Raw genomic sequence first — 20584 nt, 5'->3', positions numbered from 1 at the left:
CCTTTGGACCTATCTATCCATTCAGGGCTCCGAACAATCTTCTAGGTGTACCACAGGTTTCCAACAGTTTCAAAGCCACTTCCTAAGCACATTGGGATTTTGGAGGCTTGTCGGAGGTCCAGTGAGCCCCCAGATTTTCAGTGAAGAGTGCACACCACTAGTAAATAATAAAACAATGGGATAAAATGGTGGCAATAAAAAAAAGTTAATGCTTATCAGACCATATGTTGCCTGAGTGAGTGGGTTTTCAACTGGCACTGAAGAATGGTGAGAGGTGAGTCTTCCTGGAGAGACAATTCCTTAAATGGTCATCATGAAGGGCCCTTTCCAGTTTCTACCATCTTTATGTACCACCAGGTCATCCAAAAGTATGCAAGGGCGGATAGATGTGGGAGCAGACATCCCGAGAGGTAAGCTGCTTCTAAATTGTGTAGTGCATTAAAGGGAAGCAACAGCACTTTAAACTCAGCGTGGAAATGGACTGGTAGACAGTGGAGTTCATTAAGTACGTGCAAGCTATGTTCCCAAGAAAGGCTCCTGAATTACTAGCCTAGCATTTGTGCTTCATTTTGGGCTCCCAATGAAGAGCACATTTTAGTATTCTTACCTATAGCACGGATAACAATGGCCAGGATATCCGTACCCATGAGGGGTCACAGCATGAGGCCACTTATCAGCTCAATTCCAATATATTGTTTGCTTTGCTTAATTTTATCAATTTTACATAGCACAACAGAGTAATCTCTTGTACCCCATTAGTTTTTTGATGGCTTCCTTCACTTCCCTGTTTTTCAGGCTGTAGATAATCGGGTTCAACATAGGTGTTGAAATACTGTATTGAATGGAAAAATATTCATCCATAATTATTGAGGAGGCAGACCTGGGCTTCACATACCTAAGACTGGCAGTGCCATAGAGTAGAATCACAACAATGAGGTGGGAACTGCAAGTGGAGAAGGTTTTTCTTCTAGCTTCTGCTGAATGGATCTTTAGGACTGAAGAGACAATATTGACATAAGACAATAGAATAACTAAGAATGAAAAAAATGCAAGTATGCCACCAGTTATTAAGAACATAATGATATTCAGGAGAGGTTCTGTGCAGGATAACACAATTAAAGATGGAAATTCACAGCTGAAATGGTTGATAATGCTTGGACCACAAAACACGAGTTTCAATATAGGTAATGTATTTGCCATGGCATGAAAGAAACTTATTGCCCATGCACCGCCCATCAGCCATCTACAAAATGCTCTGTTCATAATTTGTACATAATGCAGAGGCTTGCAGATGGCAGCATATCGGTCATAAGCCATTGCTGCAAGAATGAAACATTCAGTGCTTGTTGTTAGTAAGATAAAAAACATCTGGGTGAGGCAGCTATTAAATGAAATTGCCTGGCTTCCATAAATGTTGTCTAGCAGCTTAGGCACTGTTGCAGAAGAAAAGCAGATATCTATAAATGACAGATGACTCAGGAAGAAGTACATTGGGCTATTGAGGTTACTGTTGCTCCTTATTGCCATCAAAACGGTAATATTTCCCATTAGTGTTACTACATAGATGAGGAAGAACATCAAGAAGAGGAAAAATTGAACTGGTGGATCATATGAAAATCCCAAAAAGACAAAAGAGGTTACACTGGTGGTCTGATTTTCCATTTCCATCAGAAGTGTGAACTGAAAAATAAAAGAGAGAGAGAAATAAATACTGCTGGTAAGTGAAGAAGGTTGTATCATATATCACGATAATACAAATCCCCCTTCCTCTAATTTTCTTTCCCAGTGTTATTTTCTCATCCATACCTGTGGCAGCCAATGAGTAAAAGGATGCTTACAAAATCAATCTTGGGTGAATTCTGGCCCAGATCTTGGAGTTCTTCTATACTGGACATGTTTACTGTAGCAGGATTCATCTTTTTAAATAAATTATTATTCCAGGATTTTAGTACATAATTTTTGCAGTTTCTCGCTGTCTCTCTGTATTTGTGTGTTTTGCTTTCATTTTTATTTCCTTGAAGTGAAAACACATTGAAAGTATATTTTACAATGATATCTCACCTATCCCAAAATTTATCCATGTTAAATACATTTATGAAGGGAGATTGTGTTTCACAGCACCATCACATGGGGGGGGGGGAGTTGAATCATATTTCCCTACCATCACTTTGCCTCCTGCTTCTGTCCCACAATAGGGAGGAACACTGTCCTCTTTCTTTACATGAGGAAGAAAGAGGAAGGAAGCAATGACCACGTGGCCCATTCAGTTTTTATACTGTTGGTTCTCAAGCAAACAGCAGGAGATGGCAGCAAGTTTCATTACAGAAAAAATAAAAAATAAATAAAAATATTCCCCTGGTCTTTTTTGTGACAGAAAAATGAGCAGAAGGAGGTGGACAGCATTGTGAAAAGGACCTGTGAAAATCCATGTCTAACCAGTAATGAGCATGCTATAAAACACTTGTCTAATGATGCTGTACATTTACTTCGGGTATCCCTTGTTTTTGTTGTGTGTGTGTAAATCACTGTGAGAATGCCTTTATTTTTATTTTCTCAATTGTGCATACTCACATAAAGCCCATTCGGACATTCCCAAATGTGGAAATCCAGATTTCTTGCAGTCTGGATTACAAATTCCATGCTGGACTGGCATCTGTGGGTCAAGTGGATTCTGCAGACATACAACTTTCCCCCTCCCAACTTCACATTTTTGAAATTTAGTTGTGGAGGGGGCACTATTCTGCTTACCGGCAGTAAAATACTGAGTGTTGGAGGGATAGAATTTCTTCATGAGCATTCATCTATGTTTGCTGATTGGGGTAGGTGGGTGGGTATCTTCATGACACCAGGTTGGCACTGTTTCCCTCTCATACCCCACTCTGAGAAGGGAGTGCAGGATTTCTGGGTGGCCACGCAGTGAGGCTCAGGTAATGCTGACATTAACAGCCCAGCCACACCTCCTCTTTGACTCCAGAGCAAGGTGAGGGGCTGCCTTGATGCCATCTTACATATCCCCACCTTGCTCCAGAGAAAAAAAGTTGAGGTAAGTCCCCAAATCTTTCTCCAAAGCTTTGGTGGAAAGCCCCGGAGTGGGTGCACAGTTGCAGTAACTTTGTCTATTCAACAGCATGCCACCATGCACCCACTCAGGGGCTTTCCAAGCATTTACAGTAGACAGCCCCTTGGAGACTGCCTGTGTCTTTCAAGGAAAGAGCCCCTTCCTCTGTCTTTGAAAGATGCTCAAGCAATCTCCCAGCCAGCAAACTTAGGGGAATGTGTAGGAAAGGACCTCAAGTCCTTTTATGGATCTAGGAACTACACCAGCACAGTGACTTCATTCTATCACACACACACACACACACACACACACACACACACACACAGAGAGAGAGAGAGAGAGGGAGAGGGAGAGGGCTCACTATCTTTCTGCCAGTAAGCATCGTTCTGCCACCCCACAACTATTTAAAAGTTGCTTCTTCTGTACTTGCTTTGGATTTATTTCCATATTTCTCTTGGTGGGAAAAATCATCATCATCATCATCATCTAAGTCTGTGGGTTTGTGAACAGTTGACCCGAAAACTTCACACAAAGTTCTTTGGACCTCACATGAACTGGATTTAATGCAATCCAAACATCCCTACCCACAGTTTTAGTTACTGTTTTAAAGTGCTCTACTGTCACCATAACGGACATCAGTAGCATTGGAGGCATTGGGCAATATCCGTACCAGAGAGTAAGCAGGGGTTGGCTTCCTAATTTCCACTGGGGCTCCCCTTAAGGAGTCATGGGAATTCACTGTAAGGTCTAGCCTAGCTTGTGGGCTCTATAGGTTGTGGTCTGCAGGGATGGCCGTGATATCAGTCTATGCCATAGGTGGCCTGAGAAAGAAGAGAACATGTGCGACTACAGTTCCACCACTGCATCACCACTGCCACATCATTCCTTTCCCTGCCATGTGCCCCCTTCCCCTTACATTTGATACTGCCACCTTGACTTCATAGAGAGCTGCACAGCTCAGAGCCCCATGGCTCTCTATAGAGCTAACAATATGGCAAAAGTAAGGGTGGTCCTTGCCATATTCCAAGCAAAACTTTGTACAACCTGTAGCCAATAAAGTTATGACCAGTTGGGTGTCCTCCTTGCTCTCCCATGCTGCCTGCAGCCCACACTGGGGACATAATGGGATCTTCCTTCAGTTAACTAATGCTTAGTTCCATCTTTCTTTTCTTTCTTTCAGTTTATGAGTTTTGTACACAGAGCATATTGCATTTGCGTCAGGTTCCAGTTCCATTATACCTTCCCACTTTTATAAAATTGATGCACATGTACACACAATAATGAAGCACCCCCAAAACAAACAAATAAACAATCTTCATGATAGTACTCTCTCTCTCTCTCTCTCTCTCTCTCTCTCTCTCTCTCTGTGTGTGTGTGTGTGTGTGTGTGTGTATGTGTAGACATGCATGGTATTTTTCTCATGGGCAAAAGTGAAACGAAGGAAGCCAATGCAGCTTTAGGTATAAGATTCTTACCTCTGAAAAAAAGGTTCACACTAGATCAGAGTTTTCAAAATGTCACCATCTCATCTCTGTTGCAAATAAGAAAAAGAAAGCAAATATAAAATTAGTTTCAGAACTTATCCTAGTTGCCACAGACTCTACCCTTCATAATTTAACAGAATAATCTACTTCCAATCCAATCTAAGATCAGATGGTGTCAGTAGGTACTATGACAGTAGAAACACTTTGGTGCTTTATTTTTCTCTAGGATAATATATTCTCATGGTTGTAGCCTACACAAGGAGAGTCATACACATTTCTGTTTCAAAACCAGCAATTAGAGACATGTAAAACTTTCTCTGTCATTTACACAGACTGTCCACAGATAGGCAAAGGTGGGATTTTACATTCAGGTCACATCTGCAAGAGTAGAGAAATCATGTTTACAAGGGCAGGATTTTCAAATTCCTCAAAACACTTGCTCTGACTTATTTTTGCTCATTAGGGTCATTTAAATGCACAGAAACATACTATAAGGCACAATCCTATGTACCTTACACAATTCTATGTAAGACACAAAAAAGTCCTACAACTCTCAGCATTCTGAGCAATGTTGGGAATTGTAGGACTTCTTTCTGTCTAAACATCCATAGGGTTGCACCCTTAATTGCACATAATTTTCTAATGCTTTTCCTGTTTCCCATTAAAAACGGATACAGTTATGCTACACTGCATGGATCAAGGCAAAACAGTAGTCATCATATCACCATATTCCCCATCAAACACAAAGACTGACTAGCCATTGTGTATCCATCTGGTTTAAGGAGAGTTCACAATTCAGAGTATAAACTAAATATATATTGCACATCTATCAAAACCAGGTCACACATCATGTAACCAATTAAAAAGCAAATAGTATATATTGTGCACCCCATTACCTAAAATAAGCTTAATTGCACAATATCTTTCACAAAAATTGCTATATATTTGTGGGGGGGGGTGTCACTGAACCTACAGAGACCATTAGAAAACTCTTACTTTACTCAGAAAACTGACCTGAAATTCTTCTCAATAAAGGTTCATCCTGCAAAACATTTCTGGACAAACCTCTCCTATGCACCACTCTGTATTTGTGATTTCCCTCCTTTCCAGATGTTCAGTGAAAACAAGCCACACCATAATCAGATAAAAGTCTAATTGGGATTCTGTGAGGTTTTATACTGTTATTTTTGCCCTTGGTACAACAAACTCCTATAGTCTTTTAAAACGTGAAACTGTATTCTGGGATTATATCTGAACTCACTAATTATTTCCTTTGGGACAGAATATGTAACATTTAATAATATATTTATTAAGGAGAAACACACCATGTTTGTGAAAGAAAATTATTTCAGTTGTTCACTCTTTTTCTAAATTCTTTGCACAATAAACATTTGTGCCAAAAAGGAGATGTCATGGACATCCCCATGAAAGATGTCCCTTTGGATTGTACAGCAGTGATATGAAGCTATAAATGCATTATTTATGTATGTATTTATTTATTTAGAATATTTATATACCGCTCCTCATTGAAAAAATTTCAGAGCGGTGTACAAGGTAAAATGAAAATAAAAATAAATTAAAAATTATCTAAAGTCTCCTTCAAGAAGACTATTTTCATAAATCAATACAGGGGAAAACAGGCTCTGCTTGTCTTTTCCATGCATCCAGGAGCAAGGTAAATTAACAGTTTAGATTTGTCACACTATAAAACTCATTGCATTTATGAGCTACTGTTTCTTTTGAAGGTGGACATGATCTGTCCATGTTAGAAAAGTCATGCTGCCAAGTGCCAACTTGTCAAATTCCATGAGCAGCTGCCATATTGGAATCCATGATGGCTGCCATAAATTCACATTGTGCAAGACAATATTTGAGCCCCCATTATATATATATATATATATATATATATATATATATATATTCAATGACAACAAGAACATTATGCTGAATTCAGAGAACACAGTAGTCAATGGTGGGTTAATAATCAATTCCACGGCTTCTTATTGAGGGGGTACTCCACACACAACAGGATTATAATCAACCATGGTGTGGATTAATGCCAGCATCGAGTTGACTATTAGTCAATTGTGTGTGTTTGACACATTCCTCCCCCTCCCCCACCCCAGTCCTTCTGGTGGTATCAGCTATTGCAAGTTCTGTGAGCTGCATTAGAGCAGCAGCCGCTGCTTTGGACACTTTTGCCAGAAGACTCTGTACCCAACTGTGTGTAATGAAATAGTCAACAGTGCCACACACCTAAAATGATAACCAATGTTTATTCTAATAATCAACTCTGCATAGCATTGTTTTTTTGTGTTGTGTGGAAAAATCTAGGGGTGTGATCCGCTTTGCTTAGAATCGGAGAAGCAACAGCGAATTGGGGTGATCTGCCTCCTCCCAAGGCAGAAGAGAAGCGAATCGGGGGGGGGGGGGGCTGGAGAAGCATGGTGAAGAAAAGCAACCATAAGCGAATTGCTTCTCTTTTTGCGGAGCGCTCCACCTGCCGTTTTGGATTTTTTCGCCCATAGGATTGCATTGTGGAAAAGATTAGAGGATAACTTTTTTTGTTTTCAAAGCTATCTATTTGAAACTTGGTGTGCTTAGAGAGTCGTGGGTGGGGGTCATTTTGAGCCTATTTGCAGCACTCTGCATGCTGTGGTTTGCTTGCTATTAATTTATTTAGAATGTTAAAAGCGGGAGGGGGTAAGGGTTTTTTTAAGCGATGACAGGCAAATTCAACTCCCAATCCTGATGAGAAGTGATCACCTCATGAAGCATCCTCCAATCCCAACGTTGGAGGGGGGACTAAGGCAGAGCCATCCTGAGACCTTTCTCCTTTCTGTCTCTTTGTGGGTTTGGTGTTCGTGGAGAGAGGAGTTAGTTTAGTTGCTGATGCTGTGTTTGGAGTTGGAGGAGATAGATTAGGATTTAGCTTGGGTTTTGTGTGTGTGTGTTTGTTTGTTTCTGACTGTTTGCTTAGTTTGCTCTGTGTTTTTTCCTTACTTTGATTTTATATAAACTTTATTTTTCATTTTTGGAGTGTTTGTTTGTTTGATTGGTTTCCCACCCCCCACCTCCTTCCCCCTCTTAAAGCCCTGTTCTGTGACTGTGTTTCATCTTCCTTCTTTCTTCTATATAAAAAAATATACAAAAAAATACCCCAAAAAAATCCTCTCTCTCTTCTCTCTCTCTCCCTGTGTGTGTGTTACTTTGGACTGTGTGCGTGTTATGGTGTGAGTGTGCTGTGTGCACTGCTTGTGAAGTGCAAAAAAGCAAATAAAGTTTGAGCATTTCTTCAAATCCAGTTTGGGCAACGCATACACACTTGTCCCATTTCCTCAAATATATTATTATTATTATTATTATTATTATTATTATTATTATTATTATCATCATCATCATCATCATCATCATCATCAAGAGAAGAGGGAGCAGGCGCACGTCTGTGGCTGGGTGTGCTGAAAGCAGTGGTGGTCAAGGGAAGGCTGGCACCAGTAAGCAGGCAGCCTCTCCTGCTGTGAAAATCAAACGGGCAAGTCCTTGGCTGGCTGCTCCTCAACAGAAGCAGGAGAAGCAGCAGGCAGAGGCACCTGCTTCTCCAACTTGCGCCCGGCGTTCTCTTTTTGAGGGTGGGAAAAGTGCCCCTTTGCAAGAGGCAGGTGGCAGCAGCATTAGTGCCATTAGAGGAGTATTAGTAGTATCCCCAACTCCTTCATTATTGTTTGAGGCCACGAGCCCACTGATGGACCTGTCTCCAGACCTCATAGACGAGGTCCTCAGCACAGTGGAGGGGGAGGAGGAGGCGGTCCTCCAGGATGTGGGTGCTGAGGAGGAGGAGCAGCAGGCTAAGGCTCTCTCCCCAGTCTCATCCCACCCCTCTTCCGCTGTAACCCCTGTTTCTGTGGTGACACCAGAGAGCTCAGGGGGGCAATTGGTGTCATGACAGAAGCGAAAGACAAGCATAGTGTGGGACCACTATGAGGTGGGAGCAGATCCCCGCTTTGCTGTCTGTCGCCACTGCAAAGTCACCCTAAGCAGGGGTTCAGCTACAGGGCATTATGGAACCAGCAGCCTGAAGATGCATCTTCAGAGGCAGCACCAGGCGATCTTGCTGGGGAAAGAGGCGGGCAAGGCGACTGGTTCCAGGGGAAAGCCGAAGGCTACTGCTGCTGCTGCTGCTAGCACTGCCACTCTAAGCTCTCCATCTCCCATCCCCATGAGGGTTAGGCAGGCAACCCTCAAGGACATGGGGTGGGGGAAGTATGGACCCACAAGATGGCATTTTCGAAAGCCCACCCATATCACCACCTGCATTGGTGAGATGGTGGCGTTGGACGACCAGCCATTCAGCCTCGTCGACAACACAGGCTTCAAGAGGCTGATGGCGCTTGTGGTTCCATACTACAAGCTGCCATGTTGCACCACCCTTAGCAGGTGAGTGGTGCCTTCCCTGTACCATTATTATTATTATTATTATTTATTTATTTATTCATTTATATAGCACCATCAGTGTACATGGTGCTGTACAGAGTAAAACAGTAAATAGCAAGACCCTGCCATTCTTGCGGGGAGTTAGTGCTGGGTCATCTATGCCAGGCAGAGGCATGGATGGTGCACTTCACCTTGGACATTTGGTCCAGCGGGGGCGGAGTGCATGCTTACCTGTCCCTGACGGCTCACTGGTGGGCAGCCATGGGGCAGGAAGTATCCAGCACTAGAGGGACTGGCAAGGAGGGCTACTGCTGGGCCCTCCTCCATACGCAAGTGATGGACCAGTCCCACACGGCAGGGGAGATTTTGGAGGCCATGAACCGCATGGTGGATGGGTGGCTAGCTGGGCACAAGCTCACCCGTGGTTACATGGTCATGGACGGGGGTGCCAACATGGTGAAGGCGGTGCGCAATGGTGGATTTGAGGGTGTCCACTGCATCGTGCATGTCTTGAACCTGGTGGTGAGGAATGGTTTTGGAACGAGCAGTAAGGCCATCCTCAGTCCCCTGGCCGGTATCCGTAATCTCCTGGAGAGCTGCAGAAAGGTGGCAGGGCATTTCCACCACAGCGTCAAGGGCAGTCGATTGCTGTGGGAGAAGCAGGAGGAGTTGAATCTCCCACAGCACAGGCTAGTGCAAGACGTGGTGACATGCTGGAACTCCACCTACCTCATGCTCCCCGCAGCAGCAGCAGCAGCAGCCTCAATTGCATACCTCCCAGCAGGAGCACAGGCCTGGGGTATTGGGCACAGGCTCTGCACACCGTGGTTGGGCAGAGACCCTCCTCAGCCACTGGCCAGGATGACGCTGCAACCACTGTGCAGTGTTACCTGGCAGAGCCCATAGAGGACTGCTCCATGGAGCCCCTGGCCTACTGGTCATCCCACCACCAGATTTGGCCAGACCTGGCGTGGGTGGCCAGCGATCGACTCAGCTGCCCACCCACCAGTGTTCCAAGCTAGAGGGTGTTCTCTATGGCAGGCGACATAGTGACCCCTCACCGCTCTCGCTTGGAGCTGGACTTGGTGGAGCAGCTGGTCTTTCTGAAGGGCAATCTACCCCTGCTGGGATACCCCACCCTCAAGCTCTCGTGGGAGTGACAGGCAGGCACCCCTCCCTCTAATTCCTCCTTTCCTTCAGTTGGCAGGCAGACTACAGTTCAGGCAGGCAGGCTTTTTTATCCTTAGCATTTTATTATTTAGTGTCTGCGTTTCAGTTCACAAAATCAACTCTGAATCATTTGATTCTTCTTTCAGTAAGGTGATGCCTTCTTCATCTTACATACAGGCAGGCAGGCAGTTATAGTACTACTTATACAATTCAGTCAATTCAGGCTGTCTCTTCCTTACTACCACAGTAGACGTAGCAGGCACTGGCAGGCTGAATCTTCCCCTAAAGGAGCATACTTCATGCCTGGTGGGCATCAGCATCACCATGAGCCTCTGCAAAAGCTGTAGGCAGAGTTTGTCACTGTGTATGTGTGAGACTGTGTTTGCTTTGCTGCACAAGAGGCAAGTGAGAAATGAAGCCATAAGCTCGAAAGGAAGCGGCGGCAAGCCAGACGCATTTGTCAAGTGGTCTGCAAATGAAGGGGTTAAGCCAGTCAAGCAGGAAGCTGAATCTGCATATTCAACTTCAAAGAAAGTCAAGCCACTGAGATGTTTTTGCTGTGGCCACGTCGGCCATTTGAAGCGGGATTGCAGAGTCAAGCTGCAATCAGAGTCTCCTGAAACCCATAGAGAGCAACGGAACCAGCATTGGAAGGGAAAGCCGAGGAAGCCAGAGGAAGCGCAGCTTGTAACAGCAGGAGTGAGGACAGAGGATTCCCGAGAGGTGAGCGGTGAGAGATATTGTCGGCTCATAGATTCGACTTGCAGCAGTTCAATATTTATTTAATTATTTATTTATTACATTTCTATACAGCCCAATAGCTGGAGCTCTCTGGGCGGTTCACAAAAATTAAAACCATTCAAAGTATAAAACAACAGTATAAAACCATAATATAAAATACTAGGGGTGTGCACAGACCCCCCGCTCCGCTTCACTTGCAGATCCACGATTTTTGGAGCGGGCCGCTTCACCCCGCCCCTGCTCCGCCCACTTCCGCTCCGCTCCGCTCGGAGCTCCGGATCCGGAGCTCCGTTTCCCCCCCCCCATAGGGTTGCATTGAAAGCTAAAAAATTATACAACTTTTTTTCTGTTCAAGTTAGAAACCTCACGTTTGGCACCATGACACCTCATGGGGGTATACACATGCACGCCAAGTTTCAAGGGAATTCCATCATCCCCTGATTTTTGGGGAATTTTTGAAAACCGTGGTGTCCCACTGCTGTTTGCCCAGGGCTGGGTGGACGCCCATGTCCCTGACCCTGAACAAGTCGTGGATGGCACGCTGTTGCTCCACCATACGCTCTAGCATCAGGTAGGTGGAGTTCCAGCGTGTCACCACGTCTTCCACTAGCCTGTGCTGCGGGAGATTCAACTCCTCCTGCTTCTCCCGCAGCAATTGACTGCCCTTGACACTGTGGTGGAAATGCCCTGCCACCTTTCTGCAGCTCTCCAGGAGGTTACGGATACCGGACAGGGGACCGAGGTTGGCCTTGCTGCCCATCCCAAGGCCATCCCTCACCACCAGGTTCAACACGTGTGCGATGCAGCGGACGCCCTCAAATCCGCCGTCGCGCACCGCCTTCACCATGTTGGCTCCCCGTCCATGACCATGTAACCGCGGGTGACCTTCTGCCCAGCTAGCCACCCATCCACCATGCGGTTCATGGCCTCCGTAATCTCCGCTGCCGTGTGGGACTGGTCCATCACTTGCGTGTGGAGGAGGGCCCAGCAGTAGCCCTCCTTGCCAGTCCCTCTAGTGCTGGATGCTTCCTGCCCCACACCTGCCCACCAGTGAGCCATCAGCGACAGGTAAGTGTGCACTCCGCCCTCGCTGGACCAAATGTCCGCGGTGAAGTGCACCATTCGTGCCTCTGCCTGGCACAGACGACCCAGCACTAACTCCCTGCAGGAACGGTATAGGGAAGGCACCACCCGCCTGTTAAGGATGTTGCGACATGGCAGCTTATAGTATGGAACCACAAGCACCATCAGCCTCTTGAAGCCTGCGTTATCGACGAGGCTGAATGGCTGGTCGTCCAACGCCACCATCTCACCGATGCAGGTGGTGATCTGGGTGGGCGTTGGAAAACGCCATCTTGTGGTTCCATACTTCCCCCACCCCATGTCCTGCAGGGTTGTCTGCCTAACCCTTGTGGGGATGGGAGATGGAGAGCTTAGAGTGGCAGTGCCAGCAGCAGCCTTCGGCTTTCCCCTGGAACCAGTCGCCTTGCCCGCCTCTTTCCCCAGCAAGATCGACTGGTGCTGCCTCTGAAGATGCATCTTCATGCTGCTGGTTCCATAATGCCCTGTAGATGAACCCCTGCTTAGGGTGACTTTGCAGTGGCGACAGACAGCAAAGCGGGGATCCGCTCCAACTCAAAGTGGTCCCACACTATACTTGTCTTTCGCTTCCATGGTGACACCACCAACTGCCCGCCTGAGCTCTCTGGTGTTGCCACAGAAACAGGGGTTGCAGAGGAAGAGGTGTGGGATGAGACCGGGGAGAGAGCCTCGGCCTGCTGCTGCTCCTCCTCAGCACCCACCGCCTCCTCCTCCTCCTCCTGCCCCTCCACTGTGCTGGGAAGAACCTCATCTAGGAGGTCTGGAGACAGGTCCATCAGCGGGCTCGTGGGCTCAAACGATAATGAAGGAGTTGGGGATACTCCTCCTCCTCCTCTAATGGCACTGCTGCCACGTGCCTCTTGCAAAGGGGCACTTTTCCCATTCCCACCCTCAAAAAGAGAACACCGAGAACAAGTTGCAGAAGAGAGTGGCTCTGCCTGCTGCTTCTCCTGCTTCTGTTGTGGAGCAGCCAGCCAAGGAGTTGCCCGTTTAATTTTCACAGCAGGAGAGGCAGCCTGCTTACTGGTGCCAGCTTGACCCTTGCTGCTTTCAGAACGCCCCGCCACAGACATGCGCCTGCTCCCTCTTCTCATGATGATATTATACTAATACTACTAATGATATCTATAAGAATATACTAATACTACTAATAATATGTATAAGAATAAAATATTGATACTAATAATAATATGTATAAGAATAATATGTATAAGAATATAATAATATGTATAAGAAATATTACTATATGTAGGGAAATGGGACAAGAAGTGTGTGTGTTTTGCCCAAACAGGATTTGAAATGCTCAGTCTGTGGCTGTTGCACTTCACAAACAGTGCACACAGCACACTCACACAATAACACAGTCATACACAGAGTCCAAGTAACAGAGAGAAGAAATAGAGAATAATTTTTTGGGGGTATTTTTTTGTATATAGAAGGAAGAAAGAAGGAAGATGAAACACAGTCAGGCTTTAAGAGAGGGGAGGGGGGGACAACCAACTAAACAAACAAACAAACACACACTCCAAAATTTAAAAATAAAGTTTATATTAAATCAAAGTAAGGGAAAAACACAGAGCAAACTAAGCTAAAAGTCAGAAAGAAGCAAACACACACACACACACACGCCAAGCTAAATCCTAATCTATCTCCAAACACAGCAGCAGCAACTAACTAAAGGAGCTCCTCTCTCCACGAACGCCAAAACCCACAAGACGCTACGAGCTCAAAGCTCTAAGGTGCCTCTGCCTTAGTCCCCCCCTCGAATGCTGGGATTGGGGGATGCTTCATGGGGTGATCAATTCTCATCAGGATTGGGAGTTGAATGTGCCTGTCATCGCTTCAAAAAACAAAAACAAAAAAACCCGCCGGTTTACCCGCGCTGTCCCTGTTTGTTTACCCGATTTTTTAAAAAATATAGCACGCGAACCGCAGCACGCAGAGAGCAGAGAGTAGGCTCAAAATGACCCCCATCCACGACTCTCTAAGCACAAGAATTTTCAGAAAGATAGCATCAAAAACAACACAGTTATCCCCCTTTCTTTTCCGCAATGCAATCCTATGGGCGAAATGTTTCAAGATGGCAATTGGATCGGACCACGGAAACCGGAGTGCTCCGAAAATGGCCGCTTCTCTTCGCCTTGCTTCTAGGGGTCCACGGTCTGCTTCTACTCCGCCTCTGGGCAAGGCGGAGCAGGCCAATTCGCTCCTGCTTCTGTGCTTCTAATCGGAGCGGAGCACATGCCTACAGAAAACCTATGCCATGTGTTGAAAACTAATTTTAACATCTGAAGAACTGTCTGGATTAGATATTCAAGATTCATTCATTGTCGCTTCATTTGGTTTAACAAAAAAATATTTGAAGTAATGCAGCTCTTTTGGAGTTCCTTGATGGATCACATATCTTAATGCTGGAAAACATCATTCTTTAGAACAGATGTGGCAACGAGGGACAGGGCCTTTTTGGCCTTAATCACCCACATGTTTAGTTTTTTAATGGTTTTTTATTCTTTGTGTTTGTATGTTCTGTGTTTTAGAATTTTAAATTTTGTATACTCGTTTTTATCTTAATTTTAGAATTTCTGTAAACCGCCCAGAGAGCCCTGGCTATGGGAGCCGTATATAAGTGAAATAAATAAATAAAATAAAATCCAATAAAAAAATAAAATCTATACTGATATTTTGGGCATCAGCTCCCAGCATTCCTGATCACTGCCCATGCTGGTAGGTGCTTTTATAAATTGAACTCCAAAACACTTGGAGAACTACATTCTGCCTGCCCTTGCTCTTGAACAGTGATCCCCAACCTGATGCCCATCAGATGTGTTGGGTTGCAACTCTCAACATGAAGAGATGCTCTAAAAAAAAAAAAAAAAGTAAGTGGCCCTAAGTTGTTTGTTATCAGTTTTCCACAACCCCACAGTCACCTCTACATATGATATTCCTCATCCTGTCCTCATGGTTTTTCTGCTTTCGGAGAATGAGAATTTCACTTGAACTTTCTGCCTTCTTAGGGAGGATGTGGCATTAAGGCTTGTGAGCCTTAACTCTCAACTTACCTGCTTTTTGGAGCTTGTTTCAAAACTGTAGAGCCATAACATTATTTTGTAAACTGTATAGGTCTTTTGTTGGTTTGTTTAATGAATGTAAACTGTGTGCTGTGCTCTGTGAGGCAGACTGAGACAGCTTTGATATTAAATGAGATTTAACAAGGATGATTTAAGATGGGAAGAGACAATAGGGAAATAGTCTGGTTGAGTTAGGATTTTAGGATTCAGAGAGAGAGGGGGGGTTAGCTAGACCAGCCTTTATCCCAGTGCGATCCCCAGTATTGTCCCTGTGCATCAAGATGATGCACAGGGGATCCTGGGATCAGGGACGGATCATCCCTCACTGGCCCCAGGATACAGCCCTACACTTTGGGCCTGCTTTTTCCATGGTCCCAGGTTGAGCCCAAGACTGCGGAGCGTGTCGCCTGTTTCTGCAGCTTTACTCATGCGGAGCCGGAAGCCGCGCACAGGTTGCAGCACTCCTCAGGAGTGCTGCGCCCATCGGGGTAGGGTGGGAGGAGTGGGGAAAGTAGGTAAAATTAACAAAAACTTACCTTTGTGCATGAGTGTTTGTGCACTCTGTCTCCTTTAAGAAAGTAAAAAAAAAAAGAAATTATGGGTGCGACACCTCTCTTCCTGAGGTTGTCACACCTTATGTGTAAATGAGGGCGAGATCTCAAGTTAATCACAACATGAGGTCTCCCCTCCTCTCCCTGGAACAAAAGGTAGGTCTAGCTAAGGCCAGAGAGAGAGAGAGAGAGAGAGAGAGAGAGAGAGAGAGAGAGAAAGGGAGGGAGGGAGGGAGGGAGGGAGGGAGGGAGGGAGAAAGGACTATGGTGATTGTGCAAGGATTGTTTGAGAGACTGATTCTGAAGTATAGTGGATGAAAGAATTTATATTGATAGAGCCATTTAAGAGTTGGTTCATTATTAATTCTAATTAAGTCTTCCTGGAGACAGAATTCCATAAATAGTCATCATGAAGGGCTCTTTCCACTTGCTATCTGTGTCATCTTTATGTACTAGTAGGTCATCCCAAAATATCCAAGGGCAGATAGATGTGGGGGCAGACATACTGTTATGTAAGCCATTGCTAAATTGTGTAGGGCATTAAAGGTTAGCACCAGCACTTTAAAATAAGCATAGAAAGGGACTACTAGACAGTGGAGTTCTTTAAGCAGATGCAAGATAAGTTCCCCAAATAAGGTTCCCGAGTTAGTAGCCTAGCATTTGTGCCTCATTTGGGTATCCCAATGAAGAGCACATTTTAGTATTCTTATCTTTTAGTATTCTTATTTTTTAGTATTCTTATCATCATCATCATCATCATCATCATCATCATCATCAATTTTACATAGCAGAAGAGATCAATCCCTTGTACCCATTAGTTTCTTGATGGCTTCCTTCACTTTCCTGTTTTTAAGGCTGTAAATAATTGGGTTCAACATGGGAGTTGAAATGCTGTATTGAATGGAAAAATATTCATTCATAATTACTGAGGAGGCTGATTGAGGCCTCAGATACCTAAGGCTGCCAGTGCCATAGAACAGAACCACAACAATGAGATGGGAACTGCAAGTGGAGAAGGTTTTTCTTCTAGCTTCTGCTGAATGGATCTTCAGGATCGAAGAGACAATATTGACATAAGACAATAGTATAACAAAGAATGAAAACAGTGCAAGTATGCAAGCAGAAATGAAGAACACAGTGATATTCAGGAAAGTTTCTGAACAGGATAACACAAGTAAAGATGGAAGTTCACAGCTGAAATGCTGGATAACGTTTGGACCACAAAACACGAGTTTCAGGATAGGTAATGTATTTGTCATGGCATGAAAGAAACTTATTGCCCAGACACCGCCCACCAGCCATCTACAAAATGCTCTGTTCATGATTTGTACATAATGCAGAGGCTTGCAGATGGCAGCGTATCGGTCATAAGCCATTGCTGCAAGAATGAAACCTTCAGTGGTTCCTGTAAGAAAGATAAAAAACATCTGGGTGAGGCAGCTATTGTATGAAATTGCTTGGCTTCCATAAATGTTGTTTAGCAACTTAGGCACAGTGACGGAAGAATAGCAGATATCTATAAAAGACAGATGACTCAGTAAGAAGTACATTGGGCTATTGAGGTTACTGTTGCTCCTTATTGCCATCATAATAGTAATATTTCCCATTAGTGTTACTACATAGATGAGGAAGAACATCAAGAAGAGGAAAAAATGAACTGGTGGATCATATGAAAATCCCAAAAAGACAAAAGAGGTTACACTGGTGGTCTGATTTCCCATTTTTATCAGAAGTATGAACTGGAAAATAAAAGAGACAAATAAATACTGTTGGTAAGTGAAGAAGAATTTATGATATATCATGATAGTACAAATCTCCCTTCTTCTAATTTTCTTTCCCAGAGCTCTGGCTCAGCTCTTGGAGTTTTTCTATAATGGATATGTTTAGAGGAACAGGATTCAACTTTTTGTAATAAATTGTTATTCCAGAGTTTACATGTTTTTTGCACTCTTTCTCTCTCTGTTGTTTTATTTTTATCAAAGAAAATTTTAAAATGACATCTCCCTTATCTCAAAATGTAGCCATGTTACATTTGTTTGTGAATGGAGATTGTGTTTTAGAGTGTCATCAGAAAAGAGAGGGGAATCACATTTCCCTACCATTGCTTCCCCTCCTGCTTCTGTCCCATGATAGGGATGAACACCTTCCTCTTTCCTCACATGAAAGACACATGGAAGGTGGACAGCATCGTGAAACAGGCCTGTGAAAATCCATGACTGGCCACTAACAACCTTGCAATGAAATGCTCGTTTGATGATGCTCTATGTCTTTTGTTTTTGCTTTGTGGGTTTTTTAAATCATTCTGAGAATACCTTTATATTTTCTCAATTGTGCATCCTAGGGGTGTGCTCTGCTCCTTTATAGATCTGAAGTGGAGCAGGCTGATCCAAACCTCTGAAGCCCAGTTCCAGAGAGCATCGGGGGAGGTCTGTATCAGCCCAAAGCTGTTCGGACCAGTCTGAAGTCATTCGGAACGATCCAAAGCTTCAGAGCCAGGTAAGTGGGGAGGGGAGCTTCCCTAGCTTCCCTGTCCAACGCTGTGGTGGTCCATGCGCCGACAGCAGCAGAGCCAGGTAAATGGGCAAGGGGGGAGGTCCGGGCAGTGGCTTCAACTGACGCAGAGGCCTATGGTTGGAAACAGGCCATGGTGGTGATGGTGGCAGAGCAAAGTAAGTGGGGAAGGGGGGAGGGGGCTTACCTGGGGGAGGGGGCTTACCTGGGGGAGGGGGCTTACCTGAGGGAGGGGGCTTACCTGGCTCCATCATCTTTCACGGTCTGGGCGGTGGCTTCAACTCACGCCCAGGCCTAAGGCCAAAAATAGGCAGTGGACTTTTTCCGGCCGTAGGCCTGGGTTTCAGCTGAAACCGCTGCCTGGATATCGACAGACGACAGAGCCAGGTAAGTGGGGAGGTGGGAGGGGGACTTACCTGGCTCTGTCATCTGCCGTGGTCTGTGCAGCGGACAGCAGAGCCAGGTAAGGGGGAGGGGGCTTATTCAGCCCCCATTTTGTCCCCCTTTCCCCACTTACCTGCCTCCGCCGCCTGCCACGGAGGCAAGTAAGTGGGGAAGGGGGCAAAATGGGGGCCGAATATCAATCCAGACTTCCGGATCCCAGTCCAGATCCACTTCTGGAGCAGATCGGGGGAGGTCCGGATTGACCCGAACCAGTGCAGGCCCAATCCAGAAGGTCCGGATGAGGATCTGAAGCAGTTCGGGGCCTTGTGCACAGCCCTAGTGCATACCCACGCAAAGTCCAATTGGACATTCCCAAATGTGGAAAACCTTCCAGAAAGCAATTGAATCAGAGGCAAAGGGATGTGGAGAATAATCACAGAACAAGTGGAGAAAGAAACTGTCAGAATCTGCTAAAATGTTACATTCTTTCATCCGAATGTTACATTCTTACATCCAATTCTTTACTATTTTTCACAGACCACTTTATTAAAGTAAATACTATTTACTTTAATAGTAATCATCTTAATCACCCACATGTTTAGTTTTTAATCGGTTTTTAATGCTTTATGTGTGTATGTTCTGTGTTTTAGAGTTTTAAATTTTGTATACTTGTTTTTATCTCAATTTTAGAATTTCTGTAAACCGCCCAGAGAGCCCTGGCTATGGGAGCGGTATATAAGTGTAATAAATAAATAAATAAATAAATTATAACAAGAATATGAAATATGTTAAAACAGGTCTAGGGAAAAAAAAGTGTTCCAGTAGGCCAAACATAGCCTGCAAAGGCTTGGGCACAAAGTGCAATTATCCAGTAGTAGGAAGGCAGCAAAAACTTGGGGTGTATGTGATGTTTTGTTTTTTGTGTGTCTCTGTGTGTGTGTGTGTACCAAAGGGAGTCCATTTCTGCTCCTGGCTGCTCTGGCCAATAAATTGGGAAACGAAGTAACTGCATGCTTTCCTGCCTACCTTCCCACATCTTACCGGGTTCCTTGCTAAGAATGTCATGACACAGGGGGAAATCGTGTTTGCTTACTGTGTCTTCTCCAGCGACGTGTTTGTCCCTCAGTTTGTCCCTTTCGAAAGAGGAAGCAAACAACATGCACATGGCCCATTCAGTGGGCTGTTTTGATCCCGCTGCTTCTCCTGCACACAGCAGGAGAAAGTGCCAACTCCCATCTTTAAAAATAAGTCGGACTTACTGGGGTGTTTTTTTGTGCCACGAAGAAGGCTAGAAGGGGTGGGAGGCACACGGGAGGCAGATGACGTTGTGAGAGGGAACCATGAGAATCTGCAACTGCCCAGGGATGAGCATGCAATAAAATGCTCATCTGATGGATCTCTTAGGTTAGCTGCCTGAGGAAAGGGCAGGGAAGGAATTTCCCCCACACTTGTAACTAGTTTTATGAAGCAATATAAATCCCATTCCCACAGCAAGGGATGCTGAGAAATCTGCAATAGACTCAAATGAATCCAGATTTCTTGCAGTCTGGTTCATATATTCCATGCTGGACTGGCATCAGCAGGTCAAGTGGATTCCACAGACATGAAACTTCCCCCCTCCCAACTTTTCATTTTTGAAATTTAGTTGTGGAAGGGCAGCATCCTGCTTACTGGCAGTAACATACTAAGTGTGTGTGGGAGGTAAAATTCTTTCATGACTTGAGGGAGCTGTGTTCAAGGTGCTGGGTTGATTGTCTCCCTCTCAAACCCCACATTTTTCCTATCCTGGGGTAGCAAGAGGTAATCCCAATGCCAAGAAGGGAGTGTGGGATTTCTGGATGGCCATCCAGGGTGGAATCAGGTAATCCCTATGCCAATGGCAGGTCATCTTCCATCAGGCATTGCCTGGCCACATATCCTCTGCAACTCTAGAGTGAGGCAAGGGGCTGTCTTTGTGTCATTGTGCACATCCCCACCTTGCTCCAGAGAAAAAAAGTCAGGTTAAGTCCTCAACTTTTTTTCTCCACAGCTTTGGCGGAAAGCCCCAGGGTGGGTGTGCAAGTGACTTCGTATAATCAACGCCAT

The 20584-nt window shown here is 44.9% G+C and overlaps 2 protein-coding genes across 2 annotated transcripts; both read right to left on the bottom strand.

Annotated features, from left to right (window-relative positions):
* Nucleotides 1–720: 720 nt before the first annotated feature.
* LOC134405367 (olfactory receptor 5G9-like) lies at nt 721–1668 on the bottom strand. Its single transcript, XM_063136613.1, has one exon. It carries the CDS (start codon nt 1666–1668, stop codon nt 721–723), a length of 948 nt encoding a protein of 315 aa, XP_062992683.1.
* A 14733-nt stretch (nt 1669–16401) lies between these two features.
* Nucleotides 16402–17325, bottom strand: LOC134405365 (olfactory receptor 1E5-like). Its single transcript, XM_063136612.1, has one exon. The coding sequence runs from the start codon at nt 17323–17325 to the stop codon at nt 16402–16404; it is 924 nt and encodes a 307-aa protein (XP_062992682.1).
* Between the last annotated feature and the right edge of the window lie 3259 nt (nt 17326–20584).

The sequence above is a fragment of the Elgaria multicarinata genome, chromosome 11 (assembly GCF_023053635.1).
Source record: "Elgaria multicarinata webbii isolate HBS135686 ecotype San Diego chromosome 11, rElgMul1.1.pri, whole genome shotgun sequence".
Lineage (NCBI taxonomy): Eukaryota > Metazoa > Chordata > Lepidosauria > Squamata > Anguidae > Elgaria > Elgaria multicarinata.
Note: the sequence above shows the minus strand (reverse complement) of the source record. Positions and strands in the feature narration are given on the sequence as shown.